We start from the raw sequence: 27736 nt of genomic DNA, 5'->3' as shown, positions 1-27736 counted from the left end.
AGACCAGAACATGTGGAGAAGGAAAGAAAGAAAAACACTTTTAATGATGTCATGGTCGAACAGATAGGTGCTATTTTTGGTAAATGAACACAAATCGGGCAAAATTCTGCAGACGTCACCGAAAATATCATGAAATTCAAACAAACTAATGCTTCCGCCCCCGGCCCGCTGACACGCTCCTTATTCGACGGCCAACTAGCACAGAGTTCTAAATGCGCTGGCGGTAAACAGGCCGACGGGCCTCTGTATGAAATCCAAAACCGATATCAGACTTGGATTGCAAAGACGCGCCTGCGGGATGTTATTTAAGGATGCTGGATACAAGGTTGCACGGTGGCCAAACTGTCACGTGATGCAAACGCGACGTGCGCCAGAGCTGATGTAAGACCAACAGGTTCACACTCAGAATAAACCCGATGGAAAACCCCCATTGCACCCACACAGTTGGGACTATCTTCCTTTCAGAGGAACATTAAGAATAAGAACAACTTTATTTATCCCGAAGGAAATTGTTGTGCCGGAGATACAAGAAAAACATAACAATAATAAGTAATGGTAGAAAATTGTATAAACAGAAAAAAAAAAAAAGAAAAAAAAAATTTTGCATGGACGCCTAAATCTGGGATTATTGTAATTAGATTATTTTTAAGGCGTTATTTTTGATCAATTAATCAGTAAAAATAAGATAAAAATGCGTTATGAAAATGAACACATTTTAATCATAATTTAATTTTCCAAAGTGGAAGCTTTGTTAGCGCACGTGTTCCAGGGGGACGGATTTAACCGACGCACAGTTAGCATGAATGACACGGCAGAAACGGTAACGCTGGAAGAAGGGATATTTAAATTACAAGAACTTTACAGACAGAAATACAAACAAACAAAAAAATCCTGTTTTTAAGCACTTTATGTGGGAAGACACTTTTTGTATGTCGCTTTGAATAAAAGCATCTGCCAAATGACAGAAATGTAATGTAATGTAAAAGGGGGACTCCACCCTCCGTTAGCACCTCGACGCTAAGCATGTCGGAGTTAGCACGCGTGTCGCTAATGCTAAGTTTGTCAGTGAAGCTAAACTGCTGCGGAAGATAAAAATATTACTAACGCGAGCAAAACAGAGGATCAGACGTTCATTTAAAACAATCATAATAACAACTGTGAAAGTCAGAATAGTAATTGTTGATACGTCTCAGGTGAACCCTACATGCTCAGCTGTTGCGTGTTAGCATAACAACATGACGGGTGATAACTAGGTCGTGATTTGATTTTTAGCAATTTCCCATGCGTGCTGAGTGACAGCCCAGCCAGACTTTAAATGCTTTTGGATTTTCATTTTATTTCTATTTTTTTAACTCTTAAAAAAAGGGTTGATGTAGGAGTGGTGGGTGAGCATTTAAACAGAATTTTAACTCCAAGCAAAGCCTCTGCTAATTCTGTCAAATATGTCTATGCTTGTGTTTTAACTGAACATAAACATTTACAATAATCCCAGATATAGGCGTCCGTGTAAAGAGTTACAAGACGGCCGTCTTGCTTTGCAAAATATTCCAACTAAGGCCGTTTTTATGGATGATTTGGGGTGATTTCAGCCTCATCTGCTGACAGATAAGGAACACCTCCACGTGCGCGCAGACCGGCACGAGCCGAGGACGTCCTGATGAACTTCACGTTCAGCTCATCCGAACCACGCGACCAAACGGCGAAGTTTCTTTTTTTTTTTTTTGTTTTTGTCGAGGTCACGGCAGCCCCGGACCACCCAATGAACTCATCTGTCACTGGGTGAAAGCACGCACACACACACCCACACACACACACACATAATCGGGCGCCAAACACTGCTGAGAGGTGGGAAGGGGGCGGAGAAGTCAATTCAGAGTCAATACAGCTCGATCGGCTGAGGCCTATTGAGACCCGGGAAGCTTTTAGCCGTTGATTTGTGTCGCGACAGTTGGTGTTTTACCGTCGCCGCGATAGCGTACCGAGCTGCGAGGGCTGACGGCGCCTCTGCGAACTACGAGCGCGTTGGGATTCTCTCAGATTTTGCATCCAAAAAGTGTCATTGTTGCGTGATGGAGGTGCTTTTCTCGGGATAAACTCGTATCCCTTTAGCAGTTGCCTCGTCTACTTCCTCCCCGTGCTTTGGCGGTTGACCTGACTTGTTTATGATATGAAGAAAGCGACAGAATTACGTTATTCGGGTCAAGTCATCCTATCAATACGGCCGGGCAGAAATGCTTCCACCGCAGGGCTGCGTTCGAGGAAGCCTCGTGGTGGATTCTTATTTTCAGGGCCGCCGAATCACCGTTTCTGATGCAAAACAAGCGGGAGATTGATAGGATTCAAGTAAAAACTCAAGGTCCGATTTTGCCAAATCTATCTAAATACGACAGGGTGGAAAAGTTTCCGCCATCTTATCACTTTCGACTTCCTCGCCGTGCATTTGCAGGTGACCTGAGTTGTTTATTATATGAAGCAAGAGGCGGAATTATGTGATTCTGGTAAAAATAAATAAAATAAATTTTGGGAAAGTGTGTTATGTCAGTACAACCAGATGGAAAAGCTTCCAGGAAAGGGAAAAAAAACAGCTTTTTGTTTCAACTGCACTCGAGATGCAATGCGACGGGTGCGATTCCGAAAAAAATGGCTTTATTTAATGTATATTTTAGTTGTAATTTACTCAAATTGACACAATTGCGTAGAATCGCCGCCCCCAACACGATCCAAACAACTGTTGCCTCTTTACGTCTCGAAAAATCAAATATATCGCATTTTTTTCCATGATACTGCATTTTAATGTAATATTTGACCTCCCACCCCCTGCCCCACGCTGCAGATGTAACTCCAAACTCTCTTGGCTACTGATTTGGCTTCAGATCCCTAAAAAACAACTGGATACCCCCCTGAAGGGAGCTATAAACTTTGACTTAAGAAAAAAAAAAAGTGTTCATTTCACATTAGGTTGCTGGGATTCCAGATGTGTGGGTGGGAGGCTGCCTGCTGCCTCCCTCTGCAGCCGAGCAGCGTGGAGACTTTTTCTTTTTTTTTTTCGGGGGGGGGGGGGGAGAAGGAGGGTGTGGCCAAGAGAAAGGGGGCAGTTGACCCGATTATTATCCTAAATATTCATAAACCGGGCGGGGTTTGAATCGCAAATGAGACCAAGCGGGCCCACTCAAACACGGGGGACTAGTTTGTTCTGTGCGTCACAAAAATAAAATAAAAAAAACTAGACATATACATCATTTGTATAATATTCCCATAGAAAAAAAAAAAATACAAACAATGCAATCGGTGAGTTTGGCGTAATATCTGGATGTGTTAGATGTCATACAAAAGTAAAATAAATAAAAAGAAGCTGCGCAGGGAGAAAACGTGGAAGGCGGACGCGACCGTGCACAGGCGCCGGGGACGCAGAAGCGTGCAAAGAGACGCTTTGAAAAACCTTTTTTTTTTTGTCAAATAAAAATAAATAAAAAGCGCAGAAACGAGTGTCAATCTGAAGGAGTCGTATAGTGAACAGATGGGGGACTTACTCCGTGCGTAGATCTCACCGCCAAGGCGACTGCAACCACGCAAATCCTGCGGGAGATACAAACATTTCTGTTTTTTTCTTTAATTTTAAGTTAAATCCCCCCCTCCGAGCAGGTATATGCGGGGAGAGGTGCACCGCAAAGCAACGCAACGCGACGGAAAACAGTTCCCAAACTTTTTTTTTTCTCTCTTTTTTTATTCTTTTTCAGCTTACAGGATTTTCATTTTGATCCACCGGCAGAGGGGAGCGGCGCTGGGGGGACCGCGGCTCGGCTCTGGACTCCCTCGTCTTCAGCAGCAGGGCTCTCGGAAGGCGTTCATCGACGGCTTCCCCCGGAAAAACACACACACAAACCCCCCTGTCATCTAAGCACACACACACACACACACACACACACACACACACACACACACACACACAGGAGAGAGAGGAGAGAATATAGTCCCGCCGCTCAACACACACACACATGCAAATCCCCGCAGCTTGCAAAGAATCGGGGTGACTTCCTTCATATTTTTTTTTTATAAAACTTTAAAAAAGCGGTTTATCAGGGGGGTGGAAATGTAAAATAACGAAAGGTTTATCCGACTCACCAGAGTTGCAGCGGTGAAGTCGCTGCTGCGCTCTCCGGGCTGCCGCGCTCCGACTCAGCAGCGCAGGCACAGCGGCGGCGGGAGGAGGGGCCAACGCCTGTCACTCATGCCTCCCCGCACCTTTCACGCCGTGCAACAGGAGCTCTCACCCACGGACAAAAAAACCACGAGGAACACTTCTTTGGAAGTGTGAGAAGAAGATGCTCTATTTGTATTTTTATTTATTTTTTTTGCATGCATGCATGCATGGTTGCTGCTGCAGACACTGCGGAGTCACATCACGCCTGTGTTGAGATTACCGTGCATCTGGTTAGATTACATTCAACTTTATTGGCGTGACACATGCACGATGTAATCTGAGGTGCAGAAAAATAATAAATAAGTTCACAGTGTGCATATCATTTAAAGATAGGGTGCTATGAGTTGAGTATGAGTATTATTTCCTGTATTTGCAGTCCCTATGTCCTCTATTGTAAGTCGCTTTGGATAAAAGCGTCTGCCAAATGCAATGTAATGTTATGTAATGTAAAGTATGAGTGTAACTATGGGCATCTTTTACAAGTAGAAATGTCCAGGTGATAACAAAAATACAGCAGAAATGGATGTTAAATAGCACTTAAATGAATATGGGCCGTAGCTGCCAAGGGTTACCAGGTTTGAGTTGTTTTTTTGAAGTTATTAGTTTAAGAAACCATCCTTTAATTAGCTCACCGGAGCCTCTTCGCTGAGTTGCAAGCGTTCAAGAAAGATTACAACTCCATGCCAACAAAGACTCCGTCTCTTTTCTTTTTCGTAGCTCTGTAATGATAATAAAAGTAATAATAATAATCAAAACATTTGTATTTTTCTATTAATATCTTTGTGTTTTCTCTGGAATTAGTTGGTGTTTGACCCCCGGGGACCTTTTGGTGATTTCGAGGTGTCCTCTAAGCTGACGGGCAAATAAGCATTCGGTTTGTGCAAATATGTCTCCAAAGGGACTCTGAGAAGCCACGGGACGAAACATGGAGTTAATATTGATACATATATCGATAGGGAACTTTGCATTTAAATGTGAATGCATCTATTCTTTACTCTGACATAACTGGACTCCAAGGCTTCCGCCGAACCGACCGCGTGTTTTGCAAACGCCCGAAGATGCCTCGGTGCTTTTGCACCGAACCTCCGATGTTCTTCCTCAGAAAGCGTGGATGAAGGTGAGGGTGTTTTATCAGAAACTAATCCCCCTCCTCTTCCTCCTCCCTGCTCTTTCCAGCGGCATCCCCGAGTCAAATGCGAGAATTTGACCTTTTTTAATAATCTGGGTGGAATGCAACAGGCCCGGGCAAATGGAAAATGCCAAATAAAGGTTTAATGTCAGACCTTTTTTTTTTTTTTTTTTTTTTTTTAAGTGTGTGTGTCTGTGTGTGTGTGTGTGTGCAGCCTCGGGCTCAGCACAAGCACGCAAAAGGGGGGGGGGGCTCTGTATCCATCCGCCCTCTCCGGGCACTAACATATCCAAACAGCTGTTTCATTCACTAACCTTCGGGAAGAAAATGGGAAAATAAAAAAGAAAAGTAAAATAAACACAATTTCCCATCATGTGGATTAAATCCGTGCGGGGAATGCGCTGCGGGATTTTTTTTTTTTTTTTGCATTTATTGTGGAAGGTGCAAAGGGGAGGAGGAGGAGGAGGAGGAGGAGGAGGAGGGGTGGTATCCTTCCGCGCAGGGTGCAGGAAGTAGATCCGGCTGGGCAGGTTTGCAAGTCGAGGGGAGAGCGCAGTCAGAGAGGGACTAGAGAGGCGCAGGGCGTCAGAGCCGGGACCAGCGGACCCGACCAGCGCCTCTGGGGTCCGATTCTCCAGGTTTCACTCAGAGCCGATGTGCAGGGGGGGGTGGCGCAGAGCCATGGCAAGGGAGTAGAGAGCCCGTAGAGTTTGTCAGTGTTAACGCAAGGAGGATTCTGCTTTCATTCCCCCCCCCCTCTCTCTCTCCCTCCCTCTCTCTCTCTCTCTCTCTCTCTCGCCCCCCCCCAAACACACACACACACACACACGCACACACGCACACACACACACTCGAAGATGAACACAGATCCGAGGAGCCTGCGACAGCTCGCCGTGCCGCTGCTCCTCCTCGGCCTGAGCGTCGCGGTGCGGCAGACCGACTCAGCGGTAAGTCCGTGTTATTGCTTCTTTATTATTATTATTATTTATCTATTTATTCTTTTTTTTTTTTTTTTTTTTTTTTTTTAAGAATGAACGAACAAACGCTCCTCCTTCTCCTCCCCTCAACCTTCGGCTTCCGTGCAGGAAAAGTTCCGGCTCTCCGGTTTATAAATAGAGAGGTTGCTTATCCCGCTGCTCTAATAATAATAATAATAATAATAATCCGTGCATGTTCTTTTCTTTTTAAAAACCTGTGGCACATTTTTAAAGTTGTACTTTGCACCCCCTCCCCTTCCTCCACCTGGAGCGTCATGTTTTCTGTCACCGACCGCCAACTTTGCGGGACTCTGAAGCGCGGTGCGGTGCTGTGCGGGGCTGTGCGGTGCGCTTCAAACGCTTATGTCCACTAATTGAAATGTTTATATAAAAAACGTTCAATAAGTCCGTTTCGGTGCTTCCCCCTGGTCTGGGTGGGAGGGGGTGCGTTTCATCTAAGTGTGTGTGTGTGTTTGTGTTTGCGTGTGCAAGTGACAGTCTTTCACGCACGCTGCGAGCCGAACCACGCAAATCTGTGTTTTTTTCATTGCCCAGTGCAGCCACAGCTGCAGCGGTGTAATTTTTGCGGGTGTCGCCTGCACCTTGGAAGTATTGCGGGATGGAGTGTGCGTGTTTTTTTTACTTTTCTCTGTCTATATATATATTTGCGTTTGCCATCGACTTTGCATTAGTGCCTCAGACATGCACCACTTCCGTGCAGGAAACTCATGGAATATTCCAGTAGGTGCTGAATATTCACGCTCATTAATAACCAATGAGAAGCCTCTTGCATGCAGATGCGTGGGGTCCCGCCCACGCATCTGGCCCGTCCAATCAGGCGTGGTTTCACGTGGACGTGGAGAAAAATAAAACAACCCACAAGGCCTAGCATCACCTTCCAAAAAAAGAAAAATTAAAAAAGAAATTCAAATCCAAAGTGGTGCAAAAAAGAAATAAAAAGGATCTGGAGGTGACGTTCAAAGTCTCCTCCTAAGAACTATGGGAATTTTTTTGCACGTCTAAATAAATGAATCTCTGAACGATGAGCTTCTCATCCGCCGAGGCCGGTGGAAGCCGTGGTTTGATATCATCTTGTGAAATCAGACGGACGGATGCGGTAGGTAGGCGGGGTTGGAGGGGGATCTGCGGGAACGGTTTTACAAGCCCTAAATGTAAATAATGAGAGGAATTAAGAACGACGGGAGGACGAGGCGACGGAGGAACCACGCGGGCTTTGATCGCGAGAGGAAGGCCGACGAGCGAAGGCCGACACGATACGAGACGCGCCGACCTCGGGGATCCGGTATTTGACCGAAAAATAATATTGTGAATTCAAGAGCCATTCGAGTTTTATCAGGCCGGAGACGCTGGAGAGCCGAGCTCGGGTCAAGGATATCTTGTCAAAACAAGTTTAATGAAAGGGATGCTGATGGAAGGAGGTTCCTTGTGAGGGGAATCTCTCCCTCTCTCTCTCTCTCTCACACACACACACACACACACACACACATTGAGAAAACACCTTCCTTCATCTCAGCTTATATTGTTTTCTCTGCCCTCCTCTTGCTCACTGAGGCCCCCTGGTGGAGAAACCTGTGTGATTCGGGGAAATTATTAAATTTTGGCGAATGTCGGTCTTCGGATGAGCGTAAGATCCTGTAATCCCACATTTCATTTTGATTCGGTTAAAAAAAAATTGGTTAAAAAGAGCGACTCGGGTGAATCGCACACACATCTATTGCGGAGGCGGGCAATTATTTTGGCCACATTTCTTATTTAATTTTTATGCGCGAGCCAACTAGGTATCATGTACGTTGAAGAAAATGAAAATCGCTATTTAAATATTTCAATTTTTTGGGGGTATTTTATTTCTACTTCAAAATCATGAATGATCATATAAATGTGCCGACATAATTTTGCATGAAATTATCCATACAAAATTAAACAAAAGGAAAAAATAAGGAGTTTCTAAATTCAATATTGATTGAAAATACTTATTAAAATAACATAAAATTATAAAATTATACAATTAAGATAGAAAATACTTTGGTGGGCCGGATAAAAAAGCTGTAAAATGCCCAGGTCTGGTTTATTGCAAGCACCGTGACTCGATGCTTAGCCTGAGCTGAGCTGAGTGACGGGTTTAAGCCACGAAATCGAACTCCCAACCGAAATTTAGAGACGTCAATCATCCCGGCCGACCTTTTACCGGAGATTTTGTGAGATTTAAATGAAACGCACAGCAAATATTTCTGGATCAGAATCAGGGAAACTTTATTTTGGCCCTGAGGGACAATTTGGAGGGCAGGAGAAGTAGCATAGCAACCGAGAGCAGATCCAACAACTAGAAATATATCAAATTAAAAAGAATATACCGTAAATTCCAGCATATAAGCCGTTACAGTGGACCGATGAAACTGTTTCGGCAAACCCGTTCGCATTTACGATAATTCTTCATATCAGCCGTTTTGCGCTTTTTGCACTCGCGAGCATCATGAAAGAGACGCGCAGAAATACATTTGAATGCGGCGGTCTGGCTGTCGGAGAAGGAAATCGAGCTGCCGCATGTAAGTTCTGCAAAAACGCATTTGCGTTAAGCACCGGTAGTTGTATATGTTACCGTCATTTAATTCAAATTTTATAAAAAAAAAAAAAGCTTTCCTGTAACATCTTGCTGGGTTAATATCTTCTCACCTGCGGCTTATAGACAAGTGTGGCTTATTTATGTACAATTCATTTTTTCCTTTAAAAATGAGTAGGTGCGGCCTATAGTCCAGAATTTACAGTATATTTCAGGGGTCGGCAAACTTTAACACACAAAGAGCCATTTGGACCCGGTTTCCACGGAAAAGAAAACACTGGGAGCCGCAAATAATTTTTGACGTCTAAAATAAAGGTACCACTGTACTTATTGCTTTTTATTACCTTTACACTTTGTATAAAAAAGTGTGTCGTGTGTTGCTTATGAAGTCTACAAAGTGCTACAGAGAAAATAAAATTTTATGAATGGAATGAACACATTTTGAACATTTTGAGCTTTGGGCTTTCAGAGCGTGTAGTGGAGCCTTGACCTGAATTTTAAAAATAAATTGGGAAAAAAATCACAGTTAGTAAACAATAAAAAATAAATATTTGGAAAATATCTTCATAAATATTTCTTTTACCTGGTTAATGGGACTTCTGCTCCTGATCTTCTGCGCACAGCATCTACAAATCGCGACTTTACCAGCTTCTGTGAGTGTGACGTTTATTTTGAGCGTCGAAAAATAATAGATATAATAATAGAAAGGAACTAACACAAATAAAATACACTTCAATTCAATATTTATAATTTAAGCCACTCGGAGCCGCAGTGTAAGGATGAAAGAACCGACCCCTGGTATATAGTGACGTCAAGATCTGTAAATAAGATCATTTTTTTACTTGATTATCTTGTTTTCACCAAATTGCAATTGTAATTTAAAAAAAAATTAAATTTACCCCCCTTCCCCCCCACGTGCACGGCAAACCTTCACATGACCCACATCCCAGGTGGTGCGTACTTGTCGTGAATAGCGGGTTGTAGCCACAACATCCTCGGCTGCAGAGATGAATGTGTGATATTTCCCGATACAGGCAGCAGTATTGAAAGTATTCAAGCAAAGGCAAGAGCCGGCGTCCTCTCAGGCGGGTTAGTTGTCGGTCAAATCGTTTTTTTTTTTTTTTTTGTGGATTTAAAAGAGTGAACAACATCCCTGAACACGCGAGTCCCGTGGAGAGGAGTTCCATCGGTGCAGGATGCGACTCGGAGAGGACAAACACATGAACAGCATAATGCATTAAAAACATGAGGTGGTGTGTGTGTGTGTGTGTGTGTGTGTGTGTGTGTGTGTGTGTGTGTGTGTCAAGTCACTAAGTGTTTCCTGGTAGAAGTGGCGCCACGGTGTCAATGAGACAAAGATGCCGTTGGGGTTAACAAGTGGACAAAAGCCAAGGAAAGCTAATACCAAATGTTTAGACAGCTAATTAGCCCTATCCAGGTCACACACACACACACACGCTCCTAATTTACTTTCTCGCTAATTCTCTTCATTGAAAGATGTGGATTATAAGTCACGGCGTTGCAAGGGTACGTTGTTGGAACATGAAAATATGTCTTGTATTAATAGTTTTCGCGGGGATCAAACCGCCAACCTGCCCATCTTCATTCGCAGTAGTGGGTAGATGATGGTCGTCATGGCGATAGCGGTAAGAGTAGAATCAGTTGTTGCACAGGGTGAGTTTGTAGTGGTGCAGACTAGTTTTTATATTTGCTTATTGGAAGTTTCTGGCTCCAACCTGGTCGGGTTTTTTAGGAGGTTCCTCCGGTTTAATGGCCAAACACGACACCTGCAGGGGCCGGCTAGAACTGCAGCGCTAGTCGTGCTAGTAGCCACAACCTGGTTAAGAAATTGGGTAGTCGGTGGAAAGGAACATCACCGAGTGGTCGGTTTTTTTTTGGGTATCAGCCCAGGGTTGAGCCGCCGAGAATGTGTGTGTGTGTGTCTGTGTGTGTGTGTAGCGAGTGTAAACGTAAGACAGTTATCAGAAATGAAGCACAATGAAGTGCAACTTAGCATTCAGTCGCATTCGAGGTCCACTAACGCTATCGGACGCCGTCTTTTTCTCGACAGCACGTCAACATTCTGTTTGAGAAAGAAATCAGCGCTTTTTGTTTGTTTGTTAGTCAGGACAGACAGCTATCTGTGCCGGGGATTCACGTGCACGCCCGTCATGTCGCGCACAAAGAAACCCCTAGACTTGGACTCTGTAGATACAACTTGACTGCAACGCTTGCTAGCGGCGTGAACATCGCTAAATAAGTTGTTCGATTAATAGCCGGAGTTTTTAATCGATGTTATCTGAGAGGAAATAGCAGGAACGATGGCTCTTCTTTGCACGAGGTGGCTTTTTCTGTCACTTAAACTCAACCCTGCCCTCCTCTGCACCGCCACCCCTTCCACTCAGCCTTAATAGCAGCGCAAACATAGTGCGTCTGCTAGACTTCTTTATTTACCCCGTCCCTCCTTGTTTGGTTTTAAGCTTTTTAAAGGTCAGCCGTCTCCTACCGCCTCGTCCCTCTCTCGTTTTTTTTTTTCCCGACATTCCCGAAAACCCATCGCGTTGTTCGGAAGCCCCCCTGACACGTGGTGCCGCTTCTCCCGAATCAGAATCGGAATTGTTTTATTTCCCGAATTATTTTACGACTACAAGGAGTTTGCTTCGGTTAAAAACGCAAAATAACACGTTACAGGAATAAGTTTCTCCAGTCTGGCAAAAAAAGCAAAAAAAAATAGATATATAGATATAGATATAGATATAGATATAGATATAGATATAGATATATTTGTTCCAGAACTTCAACTATCCAAATTATTCATCAATAATTGCTTGATTTTTTGGTGTTAATAAATATATGTATTAATATATAGATATATGGAATATATGAATAGATGTAAGGAGTGCTTTTATTTTGAAATGTCATCACACTCCTGAGTGCAGTGGAGGAAATACTGCAGTTATGAATGAACACATCTGCAAATGGAAATAATTTGGGATTCTCCAATCCGACCTTCGGGGGAAACGTTGAGCTTCCGGCCTCTCGATCCATCCGCGCTCGCTTTTTTTTTTTTTGTTTTCCCTTTTCGTTTCGTGATTTCGCCGACGATTACGCGGGCGTACGACCGCGCTGATGGAGAAATCAGGTATCTGGACCGACGTTCGGTCACAAGACCGGTTGGACTGTTTGGATCCAGAAAAGGAAAGCGGATGAAAGAAATGAGTGGGATCGTAACGAGTGTGTGTGTGTGTTTGCGCACTCCAGTGGGCTACCTGACAAAACCACCTACACACAGCAGTCACAAGACACACACTCCTCTGTTTTTCTTGAACTTTCCTTTTTCTCTCCCCCCGCCACGCCTTTGCTCCGCCGTGCGGCGGCAACAAGGCTCGCCGCTCGAGGGTGAACGAACAAAAAAGAGGTAAAGCGGATCTGTGACAGAAACAGATGTACGGCGTCAGGTGGGAAGGGAAAATTCAATAAAGAACAGCGGAAGGCGAGTTATTGAGGAAAGAAAATAACGCCATATCGGGCCCGATCTTATTCGCCGTCTCCGTCCTGAAGCGGGACCCTTTTATTGTTTTGCATTCTTTCTTCGGAGTTTTAATCTGTCTGAAAATCGCAGATGTCTGTAGATCTCGTGTTAACCCACCTCAGCTTGCAGCCGAGTCGGAGTCTGGTTTAATTTACACAGATAGACTCTTAAAGAAATCCTTCAAGAGATCCAGATGGGACGAACCGGACTTTCCTAGCTGAGCTTCATCACTATACAAAGTTGAGTAATACCTTGACTTAAGAGTTTAACGCAATTTGCTCTTATGTCAAAATAAAGTTCCCCATTAAAATGAATTAAAACACTATTAATCTGTTCGCCCCACAGCCCTCCTGGATTTGTTATGTAAAATATACAACATAAATAACAAATACTGTATAAGAAAATACATCTTAAAAGAGAATGTCAAGAAATCATTTTTCCTAAGTGACCAATTCACCTTTCATGGTCTTTTAACTCTTACATATCTAATTTTATGTTGTGTATTTTTCCCTATACTGTGGAGGTATAAATGCGGTATAATGTATTTTAATGTAGTCATCATTTCAATTGATTTTATCGCAAAATAAGCATTTTCTTGGGTGCCAACCAACCAGAGCTCGGTGTTCTGTATTCTGGGTTCTGATTGGCTCGCTGCACGTAGCAGCCGTTTAGCATCTCACCTTGCTGTCGCTACTCCCAGTGTTTGTTTGTGTGAATTACATAGAAAGTGTTTATATGAATATGACCATGGTTAATAGGAGTGTGGGGAGGGTCGATTATATTTGATATATATGTAAATAATTAAACTAAAATATGGTCCCGACTGTGGATTTTCATTTGCGCGTATGGTTCAGGAGCTGAATTATTTATGTTTTCCATCTCAGGCTCTATCGTTTAACTTAGCGTACTCGCTATACAACTAATGCTCCAATGTGTTGCTAAGTGCAGCTTGCAACCTTTGCAATACCTGATCGCTAATCTTCAGTTAGCGACAGAGTGCTTTTTTTCAAAACGCTCAGACTGGCACCGAATCTCTGTAAATGTCTCCCGCCTTCTCGCAGACGATGCTTGCGATCATCCCGCACACCACAACTTCTCCATGTCTATTGACAACTCATGTTTTTTTTCTCTAGGCTACCTAGCGGCGCCACTTTTTTTGAAATGCCGCTTCACGGACGTCGGCGTCAAACGCTCATCCCGGTCGCGTAGAAGAAAAATCGCCCGAGCAATTTTGGTGGACTCCAAAATCGAGGCTGCGCTGCGCTAAGCTAAAGAGTTAACCTCGGGAACGGTCGCTTCCTCCCGTTTCCCTCCATCATCTCTCCCCATCTCGTCCTCTCCCTATCTGTCGCATCTTCCCTATCTCCCCTCGTCCCGTCTGCGTACCTCACGCGTCCGAAACGGCCCCCATGGTTGCCCCGAGGGGCCGATGGCGAGGAGCGATAACCCCCTCCGTGCACGGCCTCCAGACGCACGCTTTCCAGAACGTCTGGAGAAGGAATGAAGTCACCAGAGCTCCTCCAGACGGGGGGCAGGACGCTGTTTCGGCCGCCGCCTGTAACCGAACGCACAAAAGCCCGGCGGCGAAACAAGCGCGGGGCCGAATGTGTGTTCTCGCCGAGGACGTCTGCTTCTCCGCTCATCGCTGTTTTCTTTTCTTCTTCTCACTCCCTTGCCGATTTCGGGGCTCCGCTTTCTCGCTTTCTCGTTCTCTCTCAACCTTGCCACCTGTTTCTTCCATCACCCCGCGGAGGAGGAAACAGGACTTCCCGACAACCACATGGGAATCCACGCAGGCCAACAATTGTGTGCGTGCGTGTGTGTTTCTGCGGCGGCCATTTTTTTTTTACACACACACACACACACACACACACACTCACACGGAGTTACTCTACTTTGATATACGTTGCAGTGGGACCCGTATTTCGCGTCGGTTTCCACTCTTTCTCGCAACCACATCCTCATCCCTCGCCTGAAATCCATGTTTACGTCTTCACGGCGAGGACCTCTCGCGTTTTAAAGACAAGTTATTGGAATCCTGCTGACAATCTAAAATCCTCCTCCGCCTCGGCGCAATGCGAGGTCCGAGCGCGGTTTTATCTGCGATGTGGAAGTTTCCCAAACGACTGCATCTAATAGTGACGGCTGTGCTAAGTAGGCACCAACACTGTTTGCACTTTAAACTATACTGCGGCTCAAAGCGTGTGTGTGTGTGTGTGTGTGTGTGTGTGGTGTGTGTGTGTGTGTGTGTGTGCATCTCAGGTGGAGCTTGGACTTGGTTAATCCAAGTTCAGTGTGGCTGCTGGAATGCAACTAAGCCGTTTGCATGCAGTCCGAGGATAATGTTCGTACAAGGTGCTTGGTGTTTGTCTCAGTGTGTGTGTGTGTGTGTGTGTGTGTGTGTGAGTGTGTGTGTTTAACTGAGGTCTCTGTTGCAGGGTTTTCAGAATGCTGAATGGCCGAGCAGGAGAGACGAAGTCACTCATTCGTCCGCCTGGTGTTGCTCTTCTCTTCTACGTTCTCCTCCGGTCTCTTCCTAGAGGATTGTCAAATGCTAACGCTAACGCTAACGTGTCGTCCCAATGTCATTTGGAAGAGGATTTATTCATTTTCAATTTGAACTTATTCCAATCGTTTCCACCAAAAGTGATACCATCGGCTGTCGCCAAACAGCCGATCGATCCCGATTGCCGAAAATATCGAAAATATCTGGGCGCGTGAGAGCGAGAAGACCATCAGTGCTTTTCTCGTGCGCTTTTGTTTTTCTATCTTTATTGTCAATATCGCGAGGGTCAACGTGAAATTGGAAAAATACAAAGTCAAGACATGCCTGAGGTGTGTGTCTGTGTGTGTGTGTGTGTGAGACGCTGGGTATGAATGAGTGTGTTTTGCTTGTCAACACCAAAAGCATGACATTCCTTCTCTCTCCCCTCTTACACCCCCTGGAAAAACAGAGCCCCCCACTGCACGGAACAAAGGGAAATATTAAACATCTGTCACAGAGGAGGGTGCAAGGAATGGGGGGGTGGCGGTGGAGTCGGAGGCCCCGAGAGGGCGGAGGGGAAGTCGATGAAATTTGGGATGCTTTAGAGGGTAAAATGTCAAAGACGCATAAAAAAAGCCAGTACTTGCTAACTCGTAGACAGACATATAAGTAAATATGTAAAATGTAATACATATGATTGCAGGATCAGGTTAGGAAGTGAGTGGTGGTGAAGACGAGAAATATAAATATTATATATCTTACAGTGGAATTATAACAACAATGCATTTCCTGCAGGGAAGAAATGTTGCTGTTAGAATTAAACCCCCTTTTTTTTTTTTTTTTGGCCAAATTAAAGTTAATGTGTGTGTTCTTATACCACTGTGGTAATAGGTTTATTTGATATTAATGAATAAAAAAAAAAAAGGTATCAGCATTTTGCCAAGAATTTGAAAAAAAAAAAAAAAAAAATCTATATCATTTTAAAAATGAAAATTATTAATTCATATATATATATATATATATATATATATATATATTTATTTTATTTTTTTTTACAAAATAAAATTATCTTTCATCTATCCACCGTCTGCCGTTCATGGTCATGGGGATAATATTAACAATAGTATTAAAATTATTAATTTATATTAAAATGAAAATTATTTTTTACAAAATAATGTCAACTAATATAATATAATATAATATAATATAATATAATATATGAGGTGTAGAAGTAAATAAGGTTAAAGTATCCTAGTCAGTATTTGGTGGCTGCAGTCTCGGCACTGACGCTGTACTTCAGCCCTCCTGCAGGGGATGCGTGGAACTGCAGGTCGTCCGGCGGAGGCTCGGGCCAAGCGTAACGTGTCTGCGAGCCTTTATCGTGGATATCGAATTCAAATCTGCAGCATCTTTGGAACCCTTTCCACGGTTTTACCCCCCCGGTCAGGTCCCATGATGTTACGCTCTTCCATAGGAGAAAAGAGGAACCCTCCTTCGACAGATACGGCGCAGATGTTTTGGTTAATCACGCCGGCGCAAACGTTATCTCCCTCCCGATGGAATTTCCTCTTAACTTTCGAAGAAATTTCCGCTGCAGTTGGAAGATAAACCAAGTGATGCTCGATGGAGGCTGTTAATCCCCCTTTGGATCACAAACTGACCTCAATCTCGCAAATTGCGGCACGGGGACGTAGTTTGTTTTGTCTTGTTTTGTCTTCGGCCGGAGCTACCGGGTAAATGACACACCCTGAAAGGTTTATGGAAGCCGAGAGCGGAACGGTGTTTACGCCGAGGTTCTTCACTTTTTCTCCAGACGTGTTAACAGCAATAAATCCACTTAGTTTCTAAAAGCATCTTTGGACGCAGATGGAGATGTGTCGGATTCAGATGGAGCCGTCGCCACATCGTGCACCTGTCGGCATCGCCGAACAGAAACGATGGCGCTTTTTCTCCAACGACCTCCGAATTCCTCGTATTAGTTCAATAACAGGGATTATGACGATGACGACAGCCATACTTAGCAAGACTATGGAAATAGGGAGTGCCATCCAGGCAACCTTTTTTTTTTTGCTAAATGGGCCTCATTGTCGGCAACTTTCCTTCTTTCTATTTGGCTTTTTTTTCACCCTTCCATCAGCCATTATCCCCTTTCCGCGCTCCCTCCTTTTTTCCCCGGGCTACGCGTATCCAGGTATTCGGCTGGCAGGCCTCGCCTCGCCACTCTCTAATTTCTGGTTGCCAGTAGCTACGCCGTAGCAGTGCCAAGTAGTGATGTATGCGGAGCGGCTCGGAGGAAGCTAGACGTGCAAGTCGAGGCTCGCGCTAGGCAGGGCCGGGCAGAGCCGGGCTGGGCTGGGTCAGCCAGGGTTCTCGCGTCTCCCAAGGGATGGAATTCCAGCCCGAACTGTCTCCACTCATGGACATTTTTTTTTTTCTCGAAGCAAGTAGCGACAGGGGTAGCTGATAGATCACGAAGAGCTATAAAACGCAGACATTAAATATTTGCGCGTCCGGAGTTGCTCTGGCGCAATTTTTTCCGCGGGTGTGTGCAAAATTGTTTAAAAAAAAAAAAAGACGTGGAAAGATTGCTAAATCAAATATTAACACGTCTAAGTGCAGATATAGGGTATCTGACAGAAATTTCAGCCATTACAACTCTTTCTGCTCAAAGCTACCGTTTTCCTTCATTTCTGACAAAGAACAGATACTGCATGAGTTAATATTATGCTTGCCCAGTAGAACGTTGGCCCCTAATCATGAACAAATCAACCTACAAACAGAATTTTTGATCAAATTTTGAATCGACAAACTCACGGGCGTTGAGGCATTGTAGCGTAGCGGCGGTTGTGTGTGCTACTCCATGTTGTTTACATTGTTCATCGTTGTGTTTTCCTTTTATAACGCCAATTTTCAGGACGCTACCCCTCATTATGGCTCGCAAAAAAGCGCTAGTGATAGCATTGGTAAGAGGAAATTAAGAAATACAGTTGATCTCAAGAAGGAGATAATAGCTAAACTAGCGAGGTGTTCGCGTGACAGATTTCGCCAAGCACTATGACATGGCTAAATCAACCAACTATACAATCCTAGCGAACAAATATGCGCTAAATGTGGCTAAAGGGGCGACTACGTTAACAAAGCAAAGGTCTCAAGTCTAAGAAGGAGTAGAAAAGTTATGGTTAGCTTGGATTAATGGAAGGCAGCTAGCTGGAGACAGACTGTATCTGTATTTATTAGCTAGGAACGGCAGCTAATCTACTTTAGCGGTAGCGTTGCAGCCACGGATCAGTTGGTAGCGCCCATCCAGTCGTAGGGTTGGCGGTTCAATCCTCGATGCCTCCCTCGGGGCAAGACACCGAACCTCCAGCTGCTCCCGTTTAGCGAGCGCTAACCATTTGGTCAGGTTAGCGCACGTTTAGCATTCAGTATATAAGCAGCGGGGTAACCTAAAAGTCATCGTATTCTGATCCTGAAGTCTCCCTGTAGCTCTCCCTCAGACCCATTCAACCAAAAAAAAAAAAGAAACGTGCAACAGGACGTGTTTATTTATTGCTAATGCTTCATCAGGAGCCGGGGGATTCGGCCTGGCTGCCGTTTTAACAGGTCAGCATGTGTTATTACGATGTTACTATGATGAAGTCCGATGCATAAGCCTGCAATGACAGCAGAAACAGATTGATGCCATATTTTTAAAAATACACTTGTCCTCCTTTTGAAAGCACTGCTGGAGTTATGTACAAGTAAATACAGCTGATATTGTATTTCCTCGGCTCTGCTCCGGGCTGCAGAGACCACCCAGCGGGCCTCTCGCCGACGTGAGAGAGGCCTTTATTTCCAATTCCCTCAGTTTGATAACTGTATTGGCTCACAATTCAGCAGGAAAACAAACCCTTTTGTTCGCTGCTAGCCTGAAATAGCAACGGGTGGGCTAATCTGCTCTCACTCAATCCAATACATTGCCAGTGTGTGTGTGTGGCAGGTTTTCTCCACCAATTTATTACGTTTTCAACCGATTGATTTGTAGCGTCACTCCCGATGATAGAGGCCGGACGAGTGGCGCAAAATGGGAAATGCTTTTTTGAGTCTGTAAATGGTTATATGACGAACGTGTGCGAGAATTTGTCGCTTTATGTCAAATCATTACATTAGATTACATTACATTGCATTTGGCAGACGCTTTTATCCAAAGCGACTTACAATAGAGGACATAGGGACTGCAAATACACTTGCAAATACACGATGCACAGGAAATATACAGAACAGTAAGCTTGGGTTAGTACGTTTTTTTTTTTTTTACAAAGATATACACGAACGTACACACACACACACACACTGCATAGCCTTACTGCATAGCCTAACTGTAGCCTGCATAGCCTGCATAGCCTAATCAGAGATCATGCGTTACTTTGTTTATCGATCGTTCCCGGAGAGTCGAGCTGCAGTTTATGCCTTCCTGGGGTTTCTTCAGTGGAAATTGAAGCGACGTTCCCTCCACCCAAGGTTTAAGTTCATCATCAACCCGCCTTGTTTTGAAATCCTAAAGCCCCCAAAACCAGATCTGGTGTAAAACAGGTAATCTGATGTATCTGTCTGCTGCTTTCTTTCCAATCTAAGTGTAATCAGGATGGTATTCAACCGCTGAACAAACAGCGATAATCCACAAAGAAGACCGAAGCGCCGCTCAAAACCCCTGTTTCTTGAGTACGTTTCTCGCCAGCCGGCATGAAAGCGACCTCTCGGCGGGACGGGGGGGGAGGGGGAGGGGTCACGGGGGTCAACGTTCGTTTGTCCAAATCTAAAGGGAAATGCGTGTCGAGAGGAGGCAGCGCAAACATCATCGCACACGTGTGTGTGAATGTGTGAGGACACTCGGGTCCATCGGCCGGGGGTCTTCCTCCTCCTGAGATCCGGCGAGTCAAAACACACATGCGGTCAGATTTTTTGCGGAAATGAAAATATTTGGTTTGGTGGTCTCTCTCTCGGGACGTCATCGCCTTGAAGTGTTCGACGTCCAGCGGCGATGAAAAGGGAATGGGCGGATTGATGCCGCAGTCCGGAGCTCGGAGTGTGACGGGGCAGGAAGAACACGCACAAACAAAACACACGTATTTATCATTTAGTCAAGGCGGCACACACACACACACACACACACACACACACACAGGAAGTGAAATGGCTCAAAAATCTCATTTCTCACAATGCAAACAGAAGCTCATCCTTCATTCAGCAACCATTAGATAAAGGGAGGAGGCTCTAAATAAAAGTTTTAATTGAGTGTAAAGTCTTTTTTTTTTTATTTAGTAACCTTCTCAACTCAAAATCGAACGCAAAATCGAGTGTGTGAGTTTGTTGACATGTTCCCGATCACGGGTCTCTGGTACTTCCCCCGAAAGTAAATTTCATCCACTCCACTTTGTTGTGTTCGGATTTGGCCGAGCTCTGATTCTACCTCCTGTAATAATGTTGAGCGCTCACGTGCGCCGGTGTAAGTTTTTGATATTAGCTGCCGCTTATCTTTTATCTAATAGCTCGGGGGAAGTCATGCAGAAACCGCCTCCTTGTTCAGCGCGCTTCTCTTCCCCCCATGAGTTTTACCCCCTCAGATTTTCCGTGCATGCAAAGCTAACACACACAATGCGCAATATATTGTTTTAATAGACAAATATTAGTCCCTGCATCATTTTTATGCAATTCAAATTGAATGTGTTGAACCCAAACATGCATATCTGCCTCTGTGTGTGTGTGTGTGTGTGTGTGTGTGTGTGTGTGTGTGTGTGTGCACAAGGCAGTCACTTTCAGACTGGGTGCAGCTAACATGTCAGCTCTGGTTTCAGATTGCGGTTAGTGGGTTAGGTGGACTCCTGAGCCACGATCAGGGCGGGAAGGCAGGAGTTATTAGTTGTGTTTTCATCAGACTGGGGTTTATGCATTGTGAGTGTGTGTGTGTGTGTGTGTGTGTGTGTGTGTGTGTGGGTGGGTGGGTGCGCGTGCATGTGTAGCTTGTATTTGCAGCTGTGTGTTATGAGAGTATTTGTCTATCTTGCAAGGGCGCGCTGTACAGTGTGTGACTCGTGTATGTGTGTGATCCAGGGTAGGGCGGTGTATATGTGAGTGTGTGTGTGTGTGTGTGTGTGTAGATGTCTAATCATCAGTCTTTGATGAGCGGGGGAATTCCAGTCTCGCCAGTCTAATCCCTGGGTGCATGCCTTCCGCTCATTTGCCCACCGCCCCCCTCCTCACCTCACCTGTCCTCACTTGGCTCACCTCTCCGTCCCTCCCTGTCTGTTTTTCCACAGCGGCCCGGCGCGTTCAGACGCTCAAAAACCCGGTTTTGAAATCGGGCCAGATGCCGTCGCCAAATCCCGAACGCTACCAGACTCGGCGGCTGCTTCCCCCGACCGCAAAAATAATGAGACGTTAGCGGAGAGGAGCGACTCCGAGCCACCGGGGGGCGGCAGAGTGCGGCGTTTGTTTATGTTAGCTTAGCAAAATGATACAAACGATAGCGCGCTAGTAATATTTCAGGTGATGCAATTTGACTCTTCGCTCCGCGAGCGTCATCGTCGTACCTGTCAGGCTCGTCGGTGCAAAGTGCTGGCGGGAGGGAGCGCCATACAGACAGAGTGACCAGAGCAAATATCTAGCGCTCACTGACCTTTCTAAGGGGATTACATGCCCCTTCGGTGGCGTGGGGGTAAACCAGAGGGTAGAGCGAGGGGAGCACGGAGACGGAGAGAGAGATGCCCACCTCCAACTCCACTTCCAACAACGTGCACCCTAACCGAACCGGACGAACACGCGGAAACCCGCACCCGCATAAATAATCCGCGAGTGTTTCATCGCTATTTCCTGGAAATGTAAGCAGGTATATTGACCACAGCGTGGGAATCCCCGGTGTGATGCATCAGTATATGGCAGGAAAATGTGAAGCTGCGGGATGTTATATGCAGAACGATGAGCACGGAGGCGATATGGAAAAAGTTGGATGGAGAGAGAGAGAGAGATGGCAGTGAAAGGAGAGTGAGCTGCAGGTCGGGGCGTGGGAGAGTAGACTGCATTGAGCTGAAGCAGACCAGAGGCTAATCTGGAGATCCAGGGCTTGTAAAAACACACACACACACACACACTCTCATGTGTGAGTGTGTGTGTGTGTGTGTGGATAACCCATCTACCCTCCGGTCCAGATAAGGGTTTGCACACGTTTTCTGTTTACTGCTAACTTGCAAGTTTCCCCCTGCGGATCCTTTTAATCCGAATTGCAACGGCGGTGACGTCTTTCTCCGACGCGGCGGGGAGTCGAACCCGCAACCCTCACCAGTACGCGCTCCGTGTGTGTTCGCGCAGACGCGAGTGGATGGCCTCCCGCCACCGATCTCGCACCGGGAGTCGATGAGTCACTTTGCATCTCGAGGCATCACCCAAAAAATCCCAATGTATGGAGAATATCTGTGACTTTCCATATCTCCATCTGAAGTGTTGAGATTAGTTAAAACTAGAAGGAAGCTACATAGAAGTGGCTGGAAATTGCTTTTAAATTTGGGAAAAACAAGGCAGCCAAGTACATGAATTGATTTCCTTTAAGCATTATTACTAGAGATCGTTAAAATCATAATAAAGTCCAATTGTACTGTTTCACTTGTTTTTATATGACTTTTATTGTATTATATAATGCTTTACGCTGCTTCTAAACTTGAATTAAGAAGTCTTTTACCCCTAGGAATTTTTCTTTCCTGAATAACTTAAGCATAACGGTGCTCCTGCACGTTAAAAGCACCAGGGTCGCTAGCTTGGCTAGCTTGGCTAGCTTGGTCTTCATCAACTCCACAACTAGGTTCCTGGAAGTTAGAGAGAAAGGATATGAGTACAGACGGACGAGTGAGGCAGAAATCTGAATACAGCAAGTAACTAAGTAAAATATATCAATTAGCGTCTCGTAATAAGTATATTTCCCATGTTCCCTGCTTGCCTGGTCTATGAAAGAGAAAACACAGGTAACCTTTGTTTATTGCAGGGGCTGCGTTACAGAAGCAACAAACGAAACAAACAAAACTCCGCAAATATTTTCATTTTCAAACTTTATCACGCTCCTCAAACTCTCTTTAACATTTCCCACACTCTTAGAAACGCGTCCTGTACTCTTATTCCTCGGTTCTTTGTCCAGAAGTTGCTTAGCATCTTCCTCTACCCGAGGAGGGGTTGGAATAAATACAGGACTGTCTCAGAAAATTAGAATATTGTGATAAATTCTTTATCTTCTGTAATGCAATTACAAAAACAAAAATTCCATGCATTCTGGATTCATTACAAATCCACTGAAATATTGCAAGCCTTTTATTACTTTAATATTGCTGATTATGGCTTACATCTTAAGAAAACTCAAAAATCCTATCACAAAATATTACAATATCATGACAAAGTAATTTTTGTTTTTTTAATTGCATTACAGAAGATAAAGAACTTTATCACAATATTCTAATTGTCTGAGACAGTCCTGTATAAAACTAATAATTCACAAAAATACAACAGCGTTGGCTAAACAATACGAGCAGCAATTGCACGGTAATGTCAGAAGACCAGCATTCGCTCCGTCGCTAAATGCAATCGTGCTAAAGTGTAACATAGTATGCAAGTTACATGGTGCAACACATTGAAGCACTGAGTTTGTAGCGAGTAAGTTAAGTGATAGAGCCCCAAATGAAAAACACAGATAACGTAGTCGGTCATTTATTGCGGGGGGTTACATTCCAGAACCGGCAGCGATAAAACGAAAATCGGCATGGCAGCGACCATATTCTCATTGGATTATTTATGTATATTTTAAAGCTTTATGACCCCCCACACACTCTTATTAACATTTGCCATGTTCTTATTAACACTTCAGAAAATGCTTATTTTACCCTAAAAGCATTTATTGTCACATGTACAGTGTAGAAACGTGTCTCACTGTACAATGAAATTCCTCATCTATATAAAAATACATTTATATCGCAAAAACCCGCGGAATGGTGAAAAATCTGCGATAGAAAATATGATTAAAAAAAATTGCAATACACAAAAAAAACCCCGCGGAATGGCGAAAAATCTGCGATAGAAAATTTGATTAAAAAAAATTGTAATACACAAAAAAAAAAAAAAAAAAACGCGGAATGACGAAAAATCTGCGATCGAAAATTTGATTTAAAAAAATTGCAATACAGTGCAAAAGGTGCACCGTGACATGTTGAGGGACTCGTCTATATCGATGGCATATTTTGATAATCATAGATTCATCAAGCGATGTTTGGACTCCCCCGGGAAAAAGATGTAACACGGCGGTCTACAAGTCTTCGGTTTCGGCCTTTTCGATCGTGCAAACATGGCTATTTTAAGACGGCAACAACACGGTTATAATCGCCAGCGCACTCACGGACACGGCGGGTTTGCAGACACAGAGGAATGCTGACTTGTCTGTCCTCCCTGCCCCTCCGTCTTTCTCACAGCCTGGCTGCCCGGCATGCGTGCAGCCGATGCTCGTCTGGCATCCCCTTGTGTCAACAGGCATGGGAAAAGTTAATCAACATCTTGGCACTCCCGCCGCCGCTCCGTCCCTCCCCGTCTTGGACCCTCTCCGAAAATCATCCCTGGGTGTTTGGCGGGACGGTTATCTTTCCTGAGAAAAACTGAGGCGTTACGGGAGGGGAGTGGGGGGGATTTGGCTCAAAAAAAACAGGTGTTGCAGATAAGTGTGTTGTTGGTTCACGCTGATCTTGCGTGTGTTACCCCATCATCAGATGCACCTGCAGAATCTTCTTTATTTTAGTTTTCTGTGGGAAAAAAAAAAAAAAAAAAAAAAAAAATCACATGTGGTTGTGCGACAGCGTTACAGCGCCCCCTAGTGGTGAAGGGGTGTCATTTCAGCTGCATTTCTCACTTACATAGAGCAATTTTACCCCAAAACTGAAGGCATCAATATACTCCAAGCATTCCACACTTGGATGTTTTATAAAAAAAGAAACACCGGCCACTCTGAAATGTTTACATCGCGCTGACTCATGGCTAACTTGTGTCAAACACGAGTCATCGCAGGCTCTTCATCGCTTCCTGTTTGTGTTCCGACAGGCCTGCCATGGATGTGTGGGATCCAAATGCGACTGCAGTGGAGTCAAAGGTGCCAAGGTACGGTCCTCTCAGGGCATACCTGGATTACAAGCATTGTAGCAAATAATTTCAAAATAATGACTCGTGAATTACTTCTTTATATGCATCATATTTCTGTAAGTGCAACTTTTTTGGCCTTAGCAAATCTTATAAATAAGGACATTATTCCCAAGTGTATTTGTGAGTATGTTTGATTTTTGTTGGGGGGGAGGGATTAAATCAAATTACATTTTCAAATTTTTTTCCATTTGATTTTCAATTAGTGGAATCATTTTTTCTCTCTTTACTGCAACAGTTTTTTTGTTTACTTAAACTTCCCGTGATTATGAATTCAGTCATTTGAATTCACAGAGTCGTAAAAAATAAAAAAAAAATGGAAAAAAATGTCCTGAAAGCAGCAAATAAATATGTACTTTTTGTGTGTGTGTGTGTGTGTGTGTGTGTGTGTGTGTGTGTGTGCAGGGCGACCGGGGATTCCCAGGTCTCACTGGGCAGCCGGGAGTCCCGGGGTTCCCTGGACCCGAGGGGCCGATTGGAGTGAGAGGGGAGAAGGTACGTTTATTATTCAGTTGGTGTTCTCCACCGCCACCGTACAGGTTCATTCGGGGCAATTACAGATATTGACTGAATAATTTACAAAATTTGCAGTTTACTTTGCAAGGCATAGCGCCATCAGGCCTTGGAAAAGAGAAAATTCTCCATTTAATATTAATGAAAGAAGGAATGGAAGGATATGCTGTTATAATCTGGTGGAAAATGGCTATTGCGCTTACTGTTACCAAGTAATAAGCATGAATTCACGCTATTCCATCATCTTAATACCATATTAAATGTACATAGAATATAATGATATACATATATTAAATAAACTGCATTACGGTGGAACAAAACACTTGAATTTATTCGATAGACACAACATGTGCGTTGTGTGTGTGTGTGTGTGTGTGTGTGTGTGTGTGTGTGTGTGTGTGTGTGTGTGTGTTCTCCCTCTCAGGGCAGTGACGGACCTGTCGGACCATCAGGCCCAAAAGGAATAAGAGTAAGTGTAATTTGTGTAAAAGTCCCACAAACCTGTACATTTAAGTGTCTTCTTATTTGTGAACATTTGTGTGTTCAATTTAATCGTTAAACTAACATTACACTTATAGATAAAAAGCTATTCTTCAATTTTCATCTCTTAATTCCCCTCAGATCTTTAATCATCATGGGATTGTCCTCTTGATCGGTCATTTGATATCTGAAAGCGACTGCTATTGCAGTACCGCATCTGGCCACTAGATGTCGCCATATCTCAGATTTACTAATTCCTTACACTGTTTGTGAAGAAAGTTGCAGCATTAAGGTGCTGTTTATTCTCCCCAGGGACCTCCTGGGTTGCCCGGATTTCCAGGAACACCAGGACTTCCAGTGAGTGTCTGCTCGTAAAAACAAAACAAAAAAGAAAGCAGAACCCGAGCATCCGCTGTGACGCTCTGCTCCGACGCACCGAAGCATTTCGTGATTCAATTCAAACATTTTCCTTTCCTTCTTCAGGGTCTGCCGGGGCAGGACGGACCCCCGGGCCCGAGAGGAACGTCGGGTTGCAATGGGACGAAGGTGCGTGGTTAAGAGTAATTCAACGTTTAATCATTATGGCTTTTGAATGATTCAAGTTTATTTTGCCATGAGCTTTTTGCGGGTGCCATGTTAAATGTGTTTCACGCCCTCGCAGGGCGAGAGAGGTTTTCCTGGAACTTCAGGATACTCTGGACCGCAAGGACTGCAAGTGAGTTCACGTATCTGAAAAAGAAGTTGCTTATCATGATATTTTGATACTTGCAATTTGTGTTTTTTTAATCTGCTACTCCTCGTTTCTCAAATTTACAGGGTCCGCCAGGTCTGCCAGGACAAAAGGTATGTGTGAAATCTCAATTTCCATTTCCTTTTAAAAACAAAATCAAACTGCTCAGCGTAGTTTACAGGTCATCTACATTCATTTTTGTTTTTTGTTTTTTTTTGGTTTGTTCGATTTGATCGCAGATTTTTTTCGCTCGGAAAATAAATGAAAGAAAGAAATACACAATGAATTAAATAAAAACACCTTAAAATCAAAAAATAAACTCTCATAAAAATGAACCAACCTTACAAATGTTGTGAAATTGTAAGCTTGTGTTTTGCAGAAAAAGCAGTTAGAAAAGTGGTTATTCTCTCTTTTAACCACATGGTGGTGCTGTTTTCACTAGAAATTACAACGTAAAGATTTAAAGCTCGGCTTTAACGCTTTAGCTAACAGTCTTTTCTCCTCCACAGGGAGAACCTGGCGACGTGATCTCCACCAATCGTTATGGGGAGAAAGGAGCAGTGGGGCTTCCTGGATTGCCTGGTGTTCCCGTGAGTGTTTGGATTCAGACCTGCAGTAGCGGCGATATAAGTACACAAATATTTAAATGCCTGGTGGATCCGCTATCATCAATACAACCGCGCGTGACGTGAATCCAATACACACCCACCGCCTTTGTGCCTTTTTTTATCAAGTACGCAGTCTGTTGACAGCAAAAGTACCTCGAAAAGAGTAAACTCTGCATGTGTTTAATGTCGAGCACCTGCTAGCATGTTTGTAAATTTTACAGGGTTCTCCTGGGGCTCCTGGCTATCAAGGTCCAGTCGGTCCTCCCGGACCCGGCGGCATAGAGGTAACATTTAATCCACTCTTACGTT

General features: G+C 44.2%; 2 protein-coding genes across 6 annotated transcripts in view; one reads left to right on the top strand and one right to left on the bottom strand.

Moving 5' to 3' along the window:
* Positions 1-4153, bottom strand: part of col4a6 (collagen, type IV, alpha 6) — a 118290-nt gene extending 114137 nt beyond the window's left edge. For 4 of the 5 annotated variants that reach the window (XM_086165364.1, XM_086165362.1, XM_086165365.1 and 1 more), the window contains exons 1-3: positions 4123-4153; positions 3743-3894; positions 3531-3576 (exon numbers count right to left, since the gene is read on the bottom strand). In XM_086165364.1, the coding sequence (XP_086021490.1) occupies positions 3531-3576; positions 3743-3753 (57 nt within the window). In that variant the 5' untranslated portion in view covers positions 3754-3894; positions 4123-4153. The remainder of the gene's footprint in view (positions 1-3530; positions 3577-3742; positions 3895-4122) is intronic. The other variant, XM_086165363.1, reaches the window with a different exon arrangement.
* Positions 4154-5991: 1838 nt separating this feature from the next.
* The window catches only part of col4a5 (collagen, type IV, alpha 5 (Alport syndrome)), a 40307-nt gene continuing 18562 nt past the window's right edge, over positions 5992-27736 (top strand). Inside the window, exons 1-10 of the mRNA XM_086165361.1 lie at positions 5992-6277; positions 25001-25057; positions 25502-25591; positions 26034-26078; positions 26402-26446; positions 26573-26635; positions 26751-26804; positions 26906-26932; positions 27329-27409; positions 27649-27711. Coding sequence (XP_086021487.1) covers positions 6188-6277; positions 25001-25057; positions 25502-25591; positions 26034-26078; positions 26402-26446; positions 26573-26635; positions 26751-26804; positions 26906-26932; positions 27329-27409; positions 27649-27711 — 615 coding nt within the window. The 5' untranslated portion in view covers positions 5992-6187. The remainder of the gene's footprint in view (positions 6278-25000; positions 25058-25501; positions 25592-26033; positions 26079-26401; positions 26447-26572; positions 26636-26750; positions 26805-26905; positions 26933-27328; positions 27410-27648; positions 27712-27736) is intronic.

Source organism: Fistularia commersonii, chromosome 19 (genome assembly GCF_037954325.1).
Source record: "Fistularia commersonii isolate RoL2024-O1a breed Wild chromosome 19, RoL_Fcom_v1.0, whole genome shotgun sequence".
Lineage (NCBI taxonomy): Eukaryota > Metazoa > Chordata > Actinopteri > Syngnathiformes > Fistulariidae > Fistularia > Fistularia commersonii.
The sequence above is the reverse complement of the archived record's forward strand: the minus strand, read 5'-3'. Positions and strand labels throughout refer to the sequence as shown.